Source organism: Lipomyces doorenjongii, assembly GCF_038497915.1.
Source record: "Lipomyces doorenjongii strain NRRL Y-27504 unplaced genomic scaffold V1508scaffold_18, whole genome shotgun sequence".
NCBI classification, from domain to species: domain Eukaryota; kingdom Fungi; phylum Ascomycota; class Lipomycetes; order Lipomycetales; family Lipomycetaceae; genus Lipomyces; species Lipomyces doorenjongii.
This window is the reverse complement of record NW_027118085.1, coordinates 191,854-209,899: the sequence shown is the minus strand read 5'-3', so window position 1 is coordinate 209,899 and position 18,046 is coordinate 191,854. Positions and strand designations below refer to the sequence as shown.

Below are 18,046 nucleotides of genomic sequence, written 5' to 3'. Positions count from 1 at the left end.
AGGTGCCTGCATTGTCACATAACGGCAGTGCTCAAGTTGTCGTCTTTCCCTTCCGACACTAGTCTTCAATTTTTGCTGCCAAAATTTACAAGCAAGGCAAGAAGGGACTTCCATAGTAAGAATGCGTAGAAGAATGCTCACACACTCTGCCTGTCCGGAGACAGTAATCACGGAACGTAATCTAGCACATCTTGCTATCTGAAACCCTAGTCATATCCACGTTTACTGTATACTATTGCTTTAATCAAACTAATATCCGAAACTTTATGCCGACTTAGTGGAGCGCCAATAACAGCTTTCCAATTGCATTATCCACATCTAGTCGAAACTCTTCCGGGTTCAAAGAAAAAAAACCAGATGTAGAAATGTTGAGCAGCTGTTATAGTTTATAGGCTGCAGCCTGAAGCCTGAGTCTTAGGCTTTGCGTAAAACCCCTGAATGCGGCGCCCCCTAACCCCAATACCAACTCAAACACCGGGTAACTCCCACGATCGCTTCAGAGGGCGAGAAACTTTCAAATATGTTGTCCATCCAAAAAAATCAGTGAACGCCTCAAGAATAATATATTTCGCGCACCAATAATGGCACGGCCATCAGAGCGCAACACGCGGCAATCCTCCTCACCACGTCCTTCGTCACGTCTAATGGCGGCACGAGTCACGTCAGAGAGCGGCACATCTCGACAAGTGTCGACGCCAATAACGAATGGAACCGCTAACGGGAAAGTTGTTACCAATGGGACTCCAATGTCTATATTTAATACTCCGCAGACGTCTGTGAAGAAGTTGAGGCATATCAAGTTTGGTGACGAAGATGGTGGTGAGGAGGATGGGGTGAATGGAATGCAGGATACGCCTAAGACTGGGTATGTTACTGCCGAAGAGGAACTAAGCGATTCATCTGAGAACGAGGAGTTTGGTAATGCAGAGGAAAGCGATGACGATGATGAGGCACCGGAAGATGTGTCGTTTCAAGATGGCCGACATGCGGCGATTTTACATGAACAGGGGAGGAGGCGGGAGGTTGAGGTTTTCAGAGAGGGGCAGCGAGCCAAGCGCAACGCAAAAGATGCACGGTTACGTGCGCAGAAGGAGGCGAAGAAGGCTAAGGGTGCTGGTAATAACAAAGAATCAGTCGAAAAAGAGGAACTACCACTGTTTCTACCATCGTCGATTTTGAAGAAGGTCACTACCACTCCCGATGTCGGCACCACAAATGACAATCAGGAGGACACCTCACAGCAACCGAAGCGGAAAAAGACAGTGTTCTCGGAGCCAGAGGTCCGCGACGTTCCGAAGGGAGAAGTCATACTGCGTGTCCTCAAAACGCAGAAACTAAAGACGATGCCCCCGCCCGCAAAGACAAAGCTACTCAAGTCACGAGAAAAATGGCTGAATCGAAGGAGTGTTCGAGATGCCAAAGCAGGGCACAAAATTATTATATAAAATCGGATTTTACCTGGTTGGAGTTCTGTAAGCATGGAATATTATTAGGCTGATATAATGGTAAATACGGTTATTAAAAAGAAGATTTATGTTACAATTCTAGTCTACAGGACACTTAAATTACTCAAGTTTTGCCCTCTTCACACCATTGTCGTTTTCCCCTAATTCAAACTGAATATGCTTCCCCTTTCCTTTGGCTTTCAACCTAGGGTCAGGCGCGATTTCAGCTAATGGTTCTGGAACTACAGCCTCTTGCTCCGGAAAATTTTCTGGCACAGGAACGCCGCTTAACAACCGATAGTAATCCTCCTCCACAGATCTATACGCTTCATCGAGCTTTTCGATTCGCTCAAATTTATCCAAGTCCTTCAGCGCTTCCTACACTATAGTTTAGATAATCCCAGACAATTAAGCATAGAAAACTGACCTTGTTGTGTTTGAAAAGTCGCTGCTTTACCTGCAATCGGTATTTCCGATACTGGATTCCATCTGATTTTTTTAATCTTCTAAGCAACGCCATTTCCATCAGTCGCTGAAATTGTCTCTGCACACAATATCAGTAAGACACATGTGACAAAAGTAGGCAATATTCATACCGGAATAATCTTGGTCTTTGCCTCCGCGAAACGAGCCCATTCCTTGCTAACCGGCGCATCCGTGAACCCATCGTCATTCCAAATGCCGATCTTATCCAATCGCTCCATATCGCATCTGTCCCTCATATCATCAAACGCGACATTTGGATCTTCAACTGTAACCTCCTTTACCAGGGAGTCCTTGTAAAAGTCGTCCATAAGTGTATTATACAGTTGTGCTCCATGCTTCTGTCCTTGAAAAGGCGGCAGAATGACAAACTGTGATATCCGCCTGCGTTGATACAATTTGAAAAAATCGTCGTCTGACTCGGCGGCGAGTTTCGTAGAGGAGTCGTATATCTGGGCGTTCTTGTACCACAGATACGAGTATACTGTTGTAAAGCCTGCAAAACTGTACACTCCATCCGTGGATTTCTCGTACAGCGTGTATACCCGCCATCTGTCATCATCGGCATCAATATACGACCCCCCTTCAATCAAAAACAGCACGAATATCTGCATCCTCTCATGCAGCACCTTCTGGTTCTCATCAGAAATCGGAGCCCTCCAGATTTCAAAAGTCGATTTATTTCGGGAATAGCTTGCAACAAGCTCGCCCGGCGGTGTGAACGTTCTCTCCGCGTCCTTTAATATTTCGAGCCATTGTTGTTCTTCGGTGAACACGCCTTTTGGAAGAAACTCGCGCATTGCGATGCCTGGATTGTCTGAGTCTTGCGCTTCCTTATCGTAGTTTCCGTCCACTTCGTTGCCATCTCCTGATTCGTCGTCTTGACACCTCTGCTCTTTATCCTTCTCAATGACGCCAGCCAAAACTTCTTTATCCTCTAATTTCTCCGAATACGAGACCTTCAAATACGGCACCAAGTCCGTGGATCCGAACCTAAGCTAGATCGCGAACCATTTAGCAACCCCCCCCACACACTCTAAACACGACCCGACACACACCTCGATCGCCAGATCTTTAAAACCGTAAATGGATTCGGCCTCGCCAAATATGGGATACGTAAATTGTGGATGAAACGCAGATCCAACAGTCGTGCCATCTGATCGGACTATAAATATGCGCGTCCATTAGCAACTAATGCGTGATAAATCAACCACCGTGAACGCGAACCTAGCGAGATCGTGATAACTTTGTTAGAATCGGCCGTCCATTCTTCGGGACGAACAATGGACGTTGACATGGCGGTTGAGACGCGATGCTAGCATTCGGTGGTCCTTATGCTCAGACAGAAATGATGCGTGGACGCGTTGCGAAGGTGTGGCTTGATCAAGAGTGGCGCCGGCGGCGCTAAATTGTGGAGGTAGTGCGCAGGTTGACTGGGTTGGCCGAGTGCTGCAAACCACTCAAAGAACAAGCAGGCAAACTAGCAATAAACGTCTCAGCCCTCCTCCTATCGTACCTCCTATCAGATCAATGCCAGTGTCGAGATCTCCAATCGACGACGCTAGTATTACGCTCTTGCTACAATACTGACAGGTTTCAATCTTAGGACTGGGTGTGCGGATATTGCCTTTTCGACAGTGAGTGCTCTTGCCTTCTGAGTCTAAAATGCAGTCGATAAATGGGTTGATCACCTTAATAATTTTATCAATACTTATGGGTGCGGCGTAAGTTTCTCTCAATACTATCATACAAAATTATTGGCGGATGTTCCAACAGTGAATCATTTGCCAGAAAGCCGCAAATTCCTGTGTTAGATTATTGCTAACTCCTCGTAGCTCGTTCGGCTCTGGTATGCTGCCACTGGTGGTCTCACTGTCGTCAGATCGCCTACGGCTTGTCTCCACCATTGGAGCCGGCGTTCTCATGGGTACGTCCCTAATAGTTATTGTTCCGGAAGGGGTGGAGACTTTGTACTCGACGCCAATTCCGCGGCATGCTCGGCCACGACCAATCTATAAGCCACAGCCGCCGATTGATCTGGATCCGCCTAACGCTAATGTTAATGGTATAGTGCGACGATGTAGATCTTGTATGTGGGGTGACTCTAACGAGATTGTAGGTCTTGGCGGTGATAAGACGAAACGAACCTTGGAGTATATCAGGCGACAGGTTGACAACATCCTGCCGAATCGCGATGACATCTCCCTCAGCAGACGCCAAGCTCCGGTGCAAAATAAAAACCAGATTCCGACTCACAAATACGTCGGTGTAGCACTTATCGGTGGGTTTATTCTGATGTATTTAATCGAGAAAATACCGGCCTACTTCAGTAATACTGGCTCGTATCACAATTCGGTTGATGTCTCGGAATTGCGGACGTACTCGGTCTCGTCAGGGTCTAGTCCATCTTCAATGTCACCGTCGGATAGCCAGAATAGTCATTCTGCGTCTGCCATGACGACGGGCTTTGTTATTCATGCTGCGGCGGACGGCATCGCTTTAGGGGCCAGCGCTGCCTCTTCCAGTTTAACTCTCGAAACTATCGTTTTTATTGCCATTTTACTACACAAGGCCCCTGCAGCGTTCGGTATGACCGCAGTTCTCCTCCGGACTGGCATGCACAGACGGACAGTCAAGCAGCATCTCCTAGTATTCTCGCTCGCTGCACCAATCGGCGCGCTCGTGACGTGGGTTTCAATTATGATTGGAGGCTCCAATGACGGGGGCACTGGGATCCAGTGGTGGACAGGGTTTTTGCTGTTGTTCAGCGGCGGCACATTTTTGTATGTAGCTATTCACGTCATGAATGAGACCGCTGAGAGCATAAAATTGGAAGCAGGTGGGTCGTCTAGACCAGCGGGTTCGATACAAGATACCGTTGCAGCTGTGGCCGGCATGTTGATTCCTTTGGTTACACTATTGGTTGAGGAGTAATATTTTGTGGACATCATGTCTTGTAACGTTGGGTTAAGGTGCATGCAAATAATTACGGATTAGTTTTGGAAGTTCAGACAGGTTTAATTTGCCATCAACAAGAGTTGTCTTGTCCTCAACAGGTGCATGGAATTATAATCACGCACAGATCGATTAACGTCATATATGTACAAAAGTCTAACAACATCTAAAGTCATATATCACTCTATTCTCCGTTTAAGCGAGAACCATGACACCTGGACCGAACGTTGAGCTCAAAATTATCTCAGAAACCAACGGAGCTTGTCTGCTGGTCGAATTTTTGATTGCCTTTCTGAAGCCCGTCATGAACGCTGCAACGTTCTTTTCAATTTCTGTCGGAGTAAACGATGTCTAAACTATTAGTACTCCTATAATACGAACTGATACGATGAAAGGACTAACGTACTCTCGCGATAACAGCGGTCAAGATCTTTCCTCGAGTTCGAAAATCAAGAGCACCATGAGACGTCTCCAACAGTCCGACAACGTCTTCAGCGACCGTGCCACGACGTTCGCTAGGCATCAATCCCTTTGGTCCAAGTAGTCGCTGCACGCCACGCAGTAGTGGAAGCGCCCCGGGCGTTGCAAAAGACTTTTCAAACGTAACCTCCCCATTCTTGACTTGATTGACCAACTCGTCACCACCAGCAAATGTCGCTCCGGCCGTCAGTGCCGCCTCGGCAATCTCTGGATTTTCGGTGAAAACTGCGACTCGTTCGGCTTGAGGGAGCTTTGGTAATCGCACTGTTCCTCGCAAAGACTGAAAGTGTAATGGCAGCGCCAGCTTCAGTGTAATCGTAATCGTCGCCGTCTTCTCCGGTCGCCCTACCTCCGCAGCCTTCAAATACCTTGCCGCGGTCTCAATATCCATTAACACAGGCGTGATCTTCGTATTCCGCGCCTCGGTGCGTTCCCTGTCCGTCCGCCGCTTCAACTCTCGCCGTCGCTCTTCGCGTTCTTGTAGTTTCGTGCGGGCTTGTTGCGCTTGGATATCGCTTTGCCGTGATGCTGCACTGGAAGGTGTATCTTTCTTTTTCTTCTTGTCGCCTCTGAATCGGGGGTGTGCCAGCTGCATCGTGGGAAGTTGTGGGCGATATTTACTCGGAGATGCGTGGGCGAGCGCCGGAGTGAACTGGGGTACTGCCCGTGAGAGTTGCCGTCGGATGATCATTTTTGTGTCAATTAGCCAATTGTGCGACAATTACCGTCCGGATAATCCAGTCGTTTCCGCGCTGCAATTAGATATTGATGATAGTTATACTGTGGTTGGTGGACCCTAGACCGAATTTTTTTCGACACGATTCTGGGCTGTCGCAAGGTAAAATTCCACCAGATTGGCCGGGTAACAGCAAGCCTCCTCAAAGGATAGGTCAGTCTTCTTCAGCAGCGCTTCATACACATATTGAATGATACAGTCATCTCTTAAAATATATTGATCAATAGATGATACAACTTCTACTCTTCTACAAACTTTTCAAACATGGCGACCTGTAGTGCATGAAGAACAATGTGACCAAAAGCACAATATACAAACCACATGACGTAACATATATATTAATCTCAGTTCTCTACCGCCATCTCCTCTGCGGGCTCAGGAGTGGCATCATCAACCTCCTTCTTGATGCCGTTCACTTCAACAGTCGCCTCCTCCACCGTCCCAGCCTTTGCGACAACCAACATCCTCAACTTCTCAATCTCCTGCTCCAAAGCCCCTATGCGGTCGTCTCGAGCAGCAAGCTCCTTCGCATTCGAAGCGATAATCTCAGCAAATCGCTGCTCATAGCTCTCAAGAGTCTTCTTAGCGTCGGTAAAGTGATTATGCAATGCCTCCAATTTACTGGCGACGAGTGATCCAGCACTCGTTGGCTTCGGCGTCGATCCAGCGGCCGGCTCACTAATAGGCTCAGCAGCGGAAACTGTAACTGACGCTGGGGTAGGTAACGGAGAAGACGCAGGAATAGTCTCCTTGACTGTTGGCTTGGGAGTCTCTGTAGCTGTTTTGAGAGTCTCTGTAGCTAGCTTGGGAGTCTCTGTCGCTGGCTCATCTACGTCTTCGGCGTCCCATGAACTTTCTTCCTTAGCGAGAGGGGCAGGAACCGGTGCGTCTTCGGCTTGACTGGCTTTAGCGAGCATATCATCGACCTTTGGCGTAGAAAGAACTTTATCAAGATCCTTTTCTGGAACATTGTATGTGGTGGCAGGAGTAGGAGTAGGCTTAGCTTCCTCCTTGACCGGTTCAGGCGCCGAGGGACCAGGTTCTGCGACTTCGGGAACCGAAGCTGATGTTGGGATAGTACCGTCAACCACAATCGGCTCGACACCGTCGTAGACAGATTCAAGGTTTATAAGCTTGGGAGCGGCGTCCTTGCCATCGAACCACTCGGCTGATGAGATCGCGGGTTCGCTACTTGGACAGTCAGGGTAGATATCTGATTGGAAGGTCTCGGCCTAAACAATATTAGCGACAATATTAGCTAGCAGGAACAATTTGCATACTCGTCGAGGCACAATGAACCGAATAGGTTCAATTAAAGTGTCATAAACAGTCTTATATGCACGAACGACTTCGTTGTCGTGGACGGAGACACCTCGCTTGGGCATGAATGCCAGACCACGCTGTGGTTCAGCAGACTTATATTCTGACAGCGGGTATAGTTCGTCGTTGTCATACTCAAAATACCTGATATTACCGTCACCCTTACCGGCCAGATACAAGCACTTCGTGCCTGCATCATAAAACGGCATGCAAATACCCGCTGAGGAATCTAGCATATAGAAGTCGCCAATAGGGCCTTTCTTGATGTCTGTGGTATCCCAGATAGCAACCTGACGGTCACTCATTCTGCTGAATCCGGTAGTCGCAATACGGTCATGTTCGCCCATCCAGACGAGGCGCTGGTTCTTCGCTCCAGCATGACCGGGTCCTTCTACAACGACCTTCTCCGATCGAGGATCCCAGATACGGATTTTCTTGTCACGAGCTGTAGTAGCAATCAGAGATCCGATATAATTGAACGACATGCTAACGACCATGTCGTTGTGCTTCAACGTAGTCTTGGCCTTGCCGGCTTCAATGTCCCAGAACTTGACGGTGTAGTCGCCCGAAGACGAGGCAAGGACGTTGTTGGCGACTGGGTGAAATAAAACATGGCCGACCTTTCTGGTATGGCCCGACAGTTTGGTAACGGGCGACACATCAGCGATAGACTCGCCTTGTTCGGTAAAGACCGAGTAATTCTCTGGCACTTTCCAGATGCCAACCTATCGGTGTGAGTTCATATCTTCTGACAAGTTGATTGCCACGAAAGCCTACCTTGCCATCTTCGGAACCAGATGCAATTATATTGTCGTCAAACGGATTCCAGTCGGTGTCCAACACAGTCGCAGTATGTCCTCTGAACAATGGGATTTGATCTGGGATCTTTCCGCGTTCAGACAACGGGATAACAGCGAAGGCACCACCGCCAGAGGCATTCCAGTTCACTGCTAAGTAAAGAGGATTCACCTAGGACGAATTTGTTAGCAGGCTGCTTATATGGTATTCTAAATCTGGATGTACCTTGATTAAATTGGAATCCCAAGCATTGTTGCTACAATATCACTCGTCAGCAACTTGTGCTCGCAGAACAAAGCACCTTCGAACAGCATACCTAACGCGGACATTCTCGTAGCATAGTTCCTTCTTGGTTGGCTGGCCGTACACGTGCCTGTACTTGGATGCTCTCACGAATCGGCCACTGGTTCCTCAGGTCAGCATATGCCGTTTCACCTCGCACTCGCCGCACGCCGCAATCGGGCCACGATGAACGTGTAAATAAGTCAATTGTATTGTAGCAAATCATACCTCATTCTAGGCGTCAAAAAGAGCCGGTTGTGAGTAAGTGTGATGTTTGCTGTTGTAGTATGTCGGGGACAGGGTACGCGAAGGCGGCATTGTGCGCCCCCCCTCGAAAGATGCCGCTCCGAGACGGCTTGTGCGTTCAGCCTACTGGCGCTGATATCGGAATGGGGGTCCCGACAGTGACAGACCAGCCACCAATACCAGTCTACCTTGCCACTAACGTGACGGTCTCAAGAAAAGGAACCGTCACTCAGTACAAGTACATCGTCGATACGTAAATACCTATGGGGCTTTGCGATATTAATATATTCCGACTCCTTATGGGAAAGTCGACTTTCTTAGAACCGTATCATTAGACCCGTACGCATATAGATTATATATGTATATATGACTATAAATGCTACAGTTTGTGCCATCGCATTCACTAATATTTACTTGATCATCAAACTATCATACAGAACAATGCTCATACAGAGCAATGCATATAGTACATTATACATATGTACCCCTCACAAATATCGACCTTTCGAAAACTTCGAGTCCATGGACGACGCCCGCTTGACAAAATCCTGGATTCTGGACGAGTCCATAGTCCGTCCGCCAGACGCGATATCTTTCTCGTAATCGAACCCGCGTTTGCTGGGATCATCCGGTTTTTTGCCTTCACCGCCAGAGTTACTACTCACAACTGCTTGATATTGTTCCATTAACGACTTTCCGCGGTTTCGTTCCTAGACAAAGGTTAATACAGCGCCAGTACACGATCCCAGATACCGTCCGTACGTTATACTCTTTCACTTGCCGCGCGAGCTCCTCATCTCGTTCAGTCCGCCGCGGTAGCCCGACTGTCGATTGATCGTCTTGCTTCCCCCTAAGACCCATCATTTCCTCTGCAACCCTCTTCTTTCTCTCTGTCTCAGTTTCCATCCAGGACTGGTCGGCGTCTTGACCAGCACGCGACGCCGAGGACCCCGTCAAAAACTTTCGGGGTCGGAGTTGCAGCGGATCAGCTTGTTTGGCAGCCCAGTCGCTCTTCGTCGGCGGTAGTGTCATCCATTCGTCTCGCACTGATCCTCTGGATCTAGAAGTCTTCTCTTCTGCTGGCGTACTCCGCTCTGGTTCGTCGTCGTCAAATCGCTTCGTTTGAGTTAGATGTAGATTCCTGTTACATTTTATCCAAGCTAGCACTTACTTTTAGATGGCTAGCAGGTTTCGACCTATCGTGCCTATCAGGACTCTCGCGAGTATCAGACCTCGCAGGTCCAATAAATGGTCCCATGCTAGGTCCAATAGTCCTCGTTTTCTTCATTGGCGCATCAACATCAGGACCGTCTTTCTCCTTTCGTTTCGACTGATTCGCATTGTTTTCTAGAGTGTCTCCGGACAACGTCACGTTTTGAGCAGCCTTGATCTCGGTATTGTTTTCTTGCAGTCTACGCGCATCTGCGGCGGCAGTCTCTGCTAGTCGCTTTCGCTTCGCTTCTCGGGCTGCGAGAATATGTGGTGGGAGTTGTGGGCCAACCTTCGTGGACTCACTGGTGGTGGTCTGCACCATGACGATTTGCGCGGATGAAACCGGCAGCAGGGTCAAGTACACGGCCGTATGCTGGAGAGCCGGGAGATCGGTTGATGGGATCAATGGTGGTTGACACGCTGACTCAAACCGTTCCGTAAAATTGTGGTGATTCAAGATGGAGATAGCCGAATGCTTTAGGAGTTGTCCGGCGGATGAGGAAAATAACTCTTAATTTGGAGCCAGTATGAAGCTAGAAACCCTGAGCCTGTCAGAAGTAATGCCAACTTGCAGTAGCAACTCCAACATATCTCTCGTGCCAATGTCGCCAAAACAGTGGATATTCATGAGACCACATGCGCGAGGCGGGTTCGCTGCTTGCCGTGGGAACAGAGAACTGCCAAATTCATGGGCAATCAGTTGAAATAGTCCATATCGTCTAGCAAGCCCAGGAGCCCAGGCCCGCATGTGCTCGCCATGGTCATCGTATCGGAAGAAACAGCTATTCATATTTTCTCCATAATACGTTATTTTACTCATTTGTAGGCTAGTCCAGCACATGTCTTCATCGTCCGATTTCCTGCTGGCATCGCCGCCCCTGCGTCCGTTCGACTTGCGCTTTCACTCCAGACTCGAGTCGCCAGCATATTCACTGCGCTCATCCTCGCCATCGCCGTCTCTCGCGCAGTCTCGAATATCGTCTATATCCATGGCATTCGACGATGCTTTCGACAATCTCCCCAGTGACGACAAGCTGCCTTGGGAAGTCGTGCGATGGACTAAACTGCGAAAGCTATCGAGCCAGGTGTATTCTGAAGCCGGCAAGCAGCACTTTGGCGCCCCGACTTGCATTGCAGTGGCTGCAACCATTGCCGTTGGCACCGCAAAGGGCTTGATTCTGATATTCGATTATAACCAGAATCTCTTGACTGCCATCGGTTCAAACACCAACCGTATGTCTCATCTATATCTAGGCGACATGAATAAAATGCTAACAAGAGGATTAGTCACGGAAGCCGGCCCAGTCACGGCCCTCGCATTCTCACACGATCATACATACGTAGCGAGTGGCCACGAGCACGGGCACATTTACATCTGGCACATCAAACGACCTCTGGCGCCGCGAGTACATATCCCACCATTCGACCCATTACGACCGGATCACCAGCGCCATGAAGGTCATGTTGCGGAAGCAAAGATTCTGCACGTCGGATTTATGGCGAAGCGGCATAGTGTGATTGCGAGCGCGGACGATAAGGGCATGGCATTTTATCACATCAGTCTACAGAATCTCATGGGCAAGCAAGTCCAGTCGACTAGACTTGTCGGCCGCTATCCGTCAGTGGTATTGCGGAGCGAGACGCAGACAAGACAGCGTAAGGCGACGTCCGTTCTTGCGTTTGCACCGATGCCACTTGGCAGTTCGCCCCATGCTGTCGAAACAAGAGGACTAGTCGCGCTCATGACACCACATATTCTTGTCATCATTTCAACAAGTCCGACGGCACAGACGCAGTATAAAACCGGTCGACCAAAGACGATATCAGACACTATGGGCCTGAGTGGTTGTTTGGATTGGTTCCCCGCCATATCCGTGAAGCATGTAAAAGGAGCGCTGAACGGCACTACAAACGGAATACACAATTCAAACCCACGGCTAGCGTACTGCTGGTCCAATATGGTCACTGTCCTCGACGTCGCCGTTGGCGCACATGCGCAGGAGGGTAGCAGGGAGAGTAGTGCAAACACTCCAAATGTGCCTGGCATGCACAATCTCGAGTTCACGCAAGCCAAGAAGTATGTTGCAGATGAAGCTATCGTGTCGTTGCGGTGGCTGAATTCTCAGGTGTGTATGGGGTAAATATATAAGCGTTTAGAAAGTCGCTAACAGAACAGATCCTTGTTCTCGTCACAGTCACACAACGACTTCTGATCCTTAATGAACACACCATGCGCGTGACAGACATTGTTGATCTCGTGCCTCGACAGATCATGCACCACGACTACTTTTCAAAGCAACTAAACGAACTAGTCATCAGCGGTGGTGCGGGCGGCGACCACTACGCGACGATCTCAGATGCGTTTTTCAATAGTTTCAGGACGTTCAAGGGACGGATATTTTTATTGGTGAGTAGTTCCTGTTGATCAATTTGGATGAATCTTGGTGCTAATGATTAGGGATCGTATGAGTTTGTCGTCGGACACCTCTCTAGCTGGGCGGAACGTCTCATGTCGCTTATGGAGGCCGAAAAATTTGCTGGCGCGATCCGGCTGGCGACAAAGTACTACACTGGTGAGACAGATCAGGCCACAATAGGCCTCCCAGAGGACGAGAAGGCACGACACGATACAGTGTACGACAGATTAATCGACACAGTCCTAACAGCTCTGCGGTATGAGTTGAGCGACAGTGGAAGTAGCACGCCGACGACGCCGACAGCGATCGCCGCGAATGACGACCAGCAGCAGATTGACACGGACGCGCAATATCGCCAGATTGCAGAGCTCGCAGACGCAAGTTTCGAGGCGCTATATGTCGCGGACGCGCTAGATGTCTTGTTCGACTCTGTGTACGAGTACTTTGAGAACGCGAATCTGCGCGGGATTTACTTCGAGACGCTCGAGCCGTATATCCTTGCTGAGAAAATCGTGTCATTCCCACCGGCGATTGTGAAGGAACTGATAAATATTTATGCATCACTCGCTCTCAACGAGCGGCTGGAGGAAATGATTTGCCACTTAGATACGGCGACTTTGGACATTGACCAAGTGACGACGCTGTGCCGCAACTACGAACTCTACGATGCGCTGATATACGTTTGGAACCAGGCTCTGGGCGATTACATTTCTCCCATGGCAGACTTTATGAAGTTGATCAGCCGATACTTCAAACTGACGTCGTCGGATTCGTCGACAGTGTCGAATACGGATACGACCCGCACCGATGAGCACGAGGGTGCTGTAGAGAAGCTGAAAGTGGATATCTCGAAGGTGTATTCATATTTGTCGTACATCTTCACGAGCCGCGTGTATCCCACCGGTCAATACCTCGATGATGACGATGCAGCAGGTGCTAAGGCGTCATTATATTACTTCTTGTTCCTGGGCACGACTGTCACCTGGCCGCGTGAGTATGGCACAGAGATCCATGTGGATGCGGAGGGTGACGAGAAGGCCGGCCAGCAATCATTCCCGTATCTCCGTCTGTTACTCAAATACGACGCGGCGGCATTCGTGGCGGCCATGAACGAAGCGTTTGAAGACACATTTTTGAATGGCGCGCAAGACGACACGGCATCGGATGAGGAGGATGTGTACGATGAGGCGAAGACGAAACGGCACGAGCTTCCGGATGACTTGATTTTTGGACGGGCAATGTCGAGGCAGTACATTGTGAACATTTTACTGGAAATTCTGTCAGGTGCGGAGTTTAGTCCTAAGGAGACGATCTACCTGGACATGTTCATTGCGCGCAACGCGGCGAAGTATCCTCAGTTTATTTCGTTGTCGGCGTACTTGCTTCGCCAAGTAATGCTGCGGTTGTGCGCGCCGCCGTCGTCTGAGATAGCGGACGACTGCCAGCTGAGTGTCGAGTACCTGCTGTCCGCATACAAGCCCGAGGTGCTAGACGATCTTGTCAAAACATTTGTGCAGGTTCGCTATTTCCGGGTGCTCAAGTGGATATTCCGGACTGAGAAACAGTACGCACGTTTGGTTTCGGTGTATTTTGAGGACATGGACGCCGAGACTGGTGCGAGTGCGGCGACGACGTACGGATCCCGGGACGAGGTGTTTACCACGGTCGAGGAATGTCTTGCAAACAAATCGGAATTGTCGCCAGAGCAAAGAACACAAGTTCGCGCTGCGGTGGCGGAGAATTTCAGGAACCTGGTGATCACGGATGCCACGCGCGCGGCTGAAGTGGTTGAGAAGTACATGCCAGAGCTACACGCCGGGATTTACGACAAGCTGTTGGATCGTCAGGATTTGCAGTTCAAGTACCTGCAGTCATTGTTCACGAGAGAGCTCCATCGGGAAGGGGTGACGGTTTTACCTCGCAAGCAGCGCGCGAAATGGAATACGCAACAGGCGCGGGAAACATATATTACGCTCTTATGTGAATTTGAAAAGGGAAAAGTCATTAATTTCTTGCGGTATCTCCAGAAAGGCGACGTGCGGCTGAGCAAAGTTCTTTCTGCGCTGGAAAGCGCTGGGGTGATTGATGGCGAGATTTTCTTGCTGAGATCGGAGGGCCAATATGCTGAGGCTATACGACGGCTGATTGCGCATCTCGGGTATTTGAAGGAGAAACTGCTCAAGCTGTATCCTGACTCTGTTGCTCGGGGCCGGACACGGAATCGAGGGCGGTGGGTGCATGTTGATGAGCGGAAGCTCGTGGAAGTTGAGCGTACTTTGCAGCATTATGTTATCCTTGGCACGCGGCTATGCACTGAACGGTCGAAAAAGATGGCGACGACGACGAGTGGGTCGTCGTCTGGTGGGGTCGCGACGAAGTTATCTGAGGCCGAGATGATATGGCTGGATTTGATCGATTCGATCGTGGCACTAACTCGCGATGTGTCGAGTACGCTATTCCCAGACATCACAGTATTTGAAAAGATGAGCCACTCATCATCGTACGACTCTCCGACAAAGACGATCCTGTTCCTGCGGCGGTTAGTGCAAGACGTGTTTTCGGCACTTCTAGCCGCGACGACGACGACGAAAGTCAGCGCAAACAACATCACGACGAGTGCAACAGGAGCCGCGGCCCCCGGCACCACAACGTCGTTCCTTCGAATTCTGGAAGCGTTCCTGTCACGGACGGCGGCTGCGTCACCGTCGGTCGTCGATCTGCGGAATGTGCTCGCAAACATTTTCGAGGCATACATTTACGAGCGGCAGTTGCTCACACTGACTAACCGGCTGCTGAACAAAGATTTGATGGTGCATGTGAGCAAAGTGTATGCGATTCGACAAGAGGGCTGGCGCGTTGGTGGGCAGAGTTGCGAGGTGTGTGGCAGGAAGGTGTGTGGACCCAACGCGCCGTTTGAGATTCTTAACGCGTGGGAGCGGAAACTCGTTGACGTTGAGCGACGGCGGAAAGTCAGGTTTCGGTCGCAAGCGAAGAATGTGGAGCCTGAGGCGGACTATGAGGAGGAAGAGGAGGACGAGGAGGAGCGCCGAGGCAGGACGGGACAGAGTTCGACACTGACAAACGGCGGACGGCGTCGACAGCAACGGAGGATGAGTGCTTCTGCGAGCGAAGACGGCGGGGACGAAGACGAGTCGGAACGGGTCGTCAGAGGCAATGGCGCGGCTTATGACGAGCGCGAGCGGCAGCGGACTGTGTTCCTTAGGCCGGGTGAGGATACCGGTGAGTCGGCAGCGACTGCGCTTGACAATGGTCCGGCGGGTAGCGTGATCGAGATGCAGACGAGTGGCAGTACTGGAGAGGCGGCAAGCGAGCTGGTTTCGTTGGTTATGTTCAAGTGCAAACATATTTACCACAAGCAGTGCCTGGAGAAGATTTTGGATTCTGGGCGAGGGACGATGTCGTTAGTGAATGATCGTGGGATCGGAGAGGGTTATAAATGCATTTTGTGTCAGTAGTCGGGAGTTTGTCTATGGTCGTGTGTTATATGTATTCGCTGCTTGAGCAGTACTCATGTCATGTTGTCGAGATTGTAGTATATTGTCTATACAAAACTATTTATTGTTTATCCGAGAAACCAACGCAAACTCCAAGCGCAATCGTACAGCTAACCCAGGCGAGAGTAAAAATTTATGTTTGTATCGTATATGATGGTGGTGTTGTCTAATCCAGATCAGGTTCTACTTCTTACGACCGAAAAGGCCTCTCTTTTTCTCTTTGTCTTTCTTCGGGCGAGGCAATTCGGAATCATAGGCCTCGCCCGAGTTCCCAAGCTGGATGGTGGGCCTCGGAGCGGAAGAGACGGAGGATGCGGCGACCGCGGGTGACGGAGCGTAGTGGTCTGCGCCGACGTGGTCGTAGCTGTCGTCGCCGTATGCGGAGGCATTGTAAGTTGGCTGATAGCGTCTGCCTTCCCAAGGTAGGCGTTCGCGGAATATTTGTTCTTTGACTGGCGGAGTTAATGCGAGACCAAATCATGTAGAAATAACGAACTTACGATGCTTGTCGCCGGTGGCAGCATATTCGAAGCTACGAATGGTGTCCAGCGGCCGTTCATTCCGGCTCCGGGTGGGATTCGACCTGTCCGGGTCCTCGATGACGTTGCCAAACATGTCGCGCATATGCATTTCTGGCGAGACTGAAGAATGCTCACCGAGATGAGCGGCAGAGACCTCGTAGGGCTGTTCCTCGCGCATTGCGGTCAGGATCGGGTCGGCGATATTAGCGGTACGCTGCTTCATTCGGTCGCGCTCCTCGGGAGTGATTTTAGCGGAGACAGAGTTGAGGCGGGAGCGGCGGTTTTCCTTACCGGAAGCGGAGCCGGTGGAGCCGCTGGTTGATGAGCGGCGGAGAAAGGAGGGCATTGATCGATCGAGTGTGTTTAGAGTCGAGGTGTGGAAAGGAGAGATAGAAATAAAAATGTCAGATGGTGACTATTCGGTAAGTGGAGGAAGAGGAGGTCATGAGTGGATAGAAGAATATGATGCGGCAGATAATTCGAATATGTTCCGACCAGTCTAGTTTTAGCTGGAATGCGGGCAGCATTTTTGGCAGCGACGCGTGAAAAAACCACTTAGACAACCGAATTGGGGCAGGTGCATTTCGAAACGCGCATTCTGCGATGAGGCTAGGCTGTATGTAGACTAGCGCAAACTCTGTTTGGCAGAACTGTGGAGAAGGACACGAGCCATGGTGGGAAAAGCCGCGCGTCCAGTTACCGGCCCAGGGAAGTATCCGGAATGCCGAGTTGGAATAAATACTATATATTTCGATCCAGATATCTTAAAGGAAATGCATCTGACGAGGCCATTAGCGGCGGGACCAGCAATTAGTAAAATTCCCCGGGTTTATCCTGGCGGTGTATTTTTAGACGTTGCGTCAGGGATTTCGCTCACTCAGCGCCGCAGCGTTTCCGCTCATCTCATCCAACTATTTTATTATTATTAACAGCAGAAGCTAGTGGCCCATTAATCCCGCAATGTCCGCAATATCCGCAGGACCGGAATATACGCAAGAGGCACCCCTAATCCACATTTCAGGGGCGCGCTATGCCAACTCGGTCCGTAACCGGACTTTTTGCTCCTTCAAATTCATCATCATCATCATCATCAGCGAAATAGGCCGTCGCAGCTCCAGAAATATGGGGTGCAGAAACTCGAAAGGCGTATCGGAAGCGCGTCGTTGTTGCTCCGCTAAAACACGCGTTCCACCAATTTTATATTGTACGCGATACAATATATTAAAATAAGATCCCACGCCGGCCACGAAACATTGATGCCACTCTAGCCACCACAGTGTTCGCAGCACTGCTCCAGGTATGCCCTGAATGCTTGGGTTTACCACGAAAATGCCAGGAACAGGGACGCACGCGGCTTGAGCGCTGTGGCGAAAAAGACACCAAAGAGGCAACGGATGCACTGAAATGAAGGTACGGAGCGGCGTAGCGAATTTTGAGCTTCAACCTGCCGCCACCTGCAAAAAGTTAGCTGCGGCCGCTCCTTGTTCAATTATGTAGAAGTCGCCCCAATATTTAGATGGCCCATTTGGAAGCCAACCACCATGCACCAGTAAAAAGAATATTATGCCTATTATTTTACGCTCGCAGTTCCCGACGCAAAAGAAAAATATCGTAGTAAATTCCTGTATTCTCTCAT

At 49.9% G+C, this 18,046-nt stretch overlaps 8 protein-coding genes across 8 annotated transcripts; 3 read left to right on the top strand and 5 right to left on the bottom strand.

Moving 5' to 3' along the window:
* The first annotated feature begins 541 nt into the window (after positions 1-541).
* On the top strand, positions 542-1,589 carry V1508DRAFT_415717 (uncharacterized protein). Its single transcript, XM_066940110.1, has one exon. It carries the CDS (start codon positions 582-584, stop codon positions 1,443-1,445), a length of 864 nt encoding a protein of 287 aa, XP_066796442.1. The 5' UTR covers positions 542-581; the 3' UTR covers positions 1,446-1,589.
* Positions 1,481-3,373, bottom strand: V1508DRAFT_369288 (acyl-CoA N-acyltransferase). The gene is made up of 5 exons (XM_066937435.1): positions 3,156-3,373; positions 2,987-3,093; positions 2,042-2,926; positions 1,873-1,989; positions 1,481-1,823 (listed from the first exon to the last, which is right to left on the bottom strand). The coding sequence occupies exons 1-5, from the start codon at positions 3,223-3,225 to the stop codon at positions 1,566-1,568; spliced, it is 1,437 nt and encodes a 478-aa protein (XP_066796441.1). The 5' UTR covers positions 3,226-3,373; the 3' UTR covers positions 1,481-1,565.
* Positions 3,374-3,385: 12 nt separating this feature from the next.
* Positions 3,386-5,356, top strand: V1508DRAFT_385065 (Zinc/iron permease). Its single transcript, XM_066937792.1, has 3 exons — positions 3,386-3,652; positions 3,764-3,993; positions 4,048-5,356. Exons 1-3 carry the CDS (start codon positions 3,594-3,596, stop codon positions 4,860-4,862), a joined length of 1,104 nt encoding a protein of 367 aa, XP_066796440.1. The 5' UTR covers positions 3,386-3,593; the 3' UTR covers positions 4,863-5,356.
* V1508DRAFT_415711 (mitochondrial 54S ribosomal protein uL1m) lies at positions 4,934-6,154 on the bottom strand. Its single transcript, XM_066940109.1, has 2 exons — positions 5,290-6,154; positions 4,934-5,234 (listed from the first exon to the last, which is right to left on the bottom strand). The coding sequence occupies exons 1-2, from the start codon at positions 6,052-6,054 to the stop codon at positions 5,079-5,081; spliced, it is 921 nt and encodes a 306-aa protein (XP_066796439.1). The 5' UTR covers positions 6,055-6,154; the 3' UTR covers positions 4,934-5,078.
* A 141-nt stretch (positions 6,155-6,295) lies between these two features.
* On the bottom strand, positions 6,296-8,900 carry V1508DRAFT_415708 (uncharacterized protein). The gene is made up of 6 exons (XM_066940108.1): positions 8,728-8,900; positions 8,534-8,620; positions 8,443-8,473; positions 8,197-8,388; positions 7,380-8,144; positions 6,296-7,331 (listed from the first exon to the last, which is right to left on the bottom strand). The coding sequence occupies exons 1-6, from the start codon at positions 8,730-8,732 to the stop codon at positions 6,444-6,446; spliced, it is 1,968 nt and encodes a 655-aa protein (XP_066796438.1). The 5' UTR covers positions 8,733-8,900; the 3' UTR covers positions 6,296-6,443.
* A 157-nt stretch (positions 8,901-9,057) lies between these two features.
* Positions 9,058-10,445, bottom strand: V1508DRAFT_415707 (uncharacterized protein). The gene is made up of 3 exons (XM_066940107.1): positions 9,917-10,445; positions 9,508-9,861; positions 9,058-9,455 (listed from the first exon to the last, which is right to left on the bottom strand). Exons 1-3 carry the CDS (start codon positions 10,277-10,279, stop codon positions 9,234-9,236), a joined length of 939 nt encoding a protein of 312 aa, XP_066796437.1. The 5' UTR covers positions 10,280-10,445; the 3' UTR covers positions 9,058-9,233.
* Positions 10,446-10,630: 185 nt separating this feature from the next.
* On the top strand, positions 10,631-15,992 carry V1508DRAFT_385055 (Golgi CORVET complex core vacuolar protein 8-domain-containing protein). The gene is made up of 4 exons (XM_066937791.1): positions 10,631-11,190; positions 11,245-12,083; positions 12,134-12,364; positions 12,416-15,992. The coding sequence occupies exons 1-4, from the start codon at positions 10,797-10,799 to the stop codon at positions 15,848-15,850; spliced, it is 4,899 nt and encodes a 1,632-aa protein (XP_066796436.1). The 5' UTR covers positions 10,631-10,796; the 3' UTR covers positions 15,851-15,992.
* V1508DRAFT_385051 (uncharacterized protein) lies at positions 15,909-16,941 on the bottom strand. The gene is made up of 2 exons (XM_066937790.1): positions 16,390-16,941; positions 15,909-16,341 (listed from the first exon to the last, which is right to left on the bottom strand). The coding sequence occupies exons 1-2, from the start codon at positions 16,754-16,756 to the stop codon at positions 16,073-16,075; spliced, it is 636 nt and encodes a 211-aa protein (XP_066796435.1). The 5' UTR covers positions 16,757-16,941; the 3' UTR covers positions 15,909-16,072.
* Positions 16,942-18,046: the final 1,105 nt, after the last annotated feature.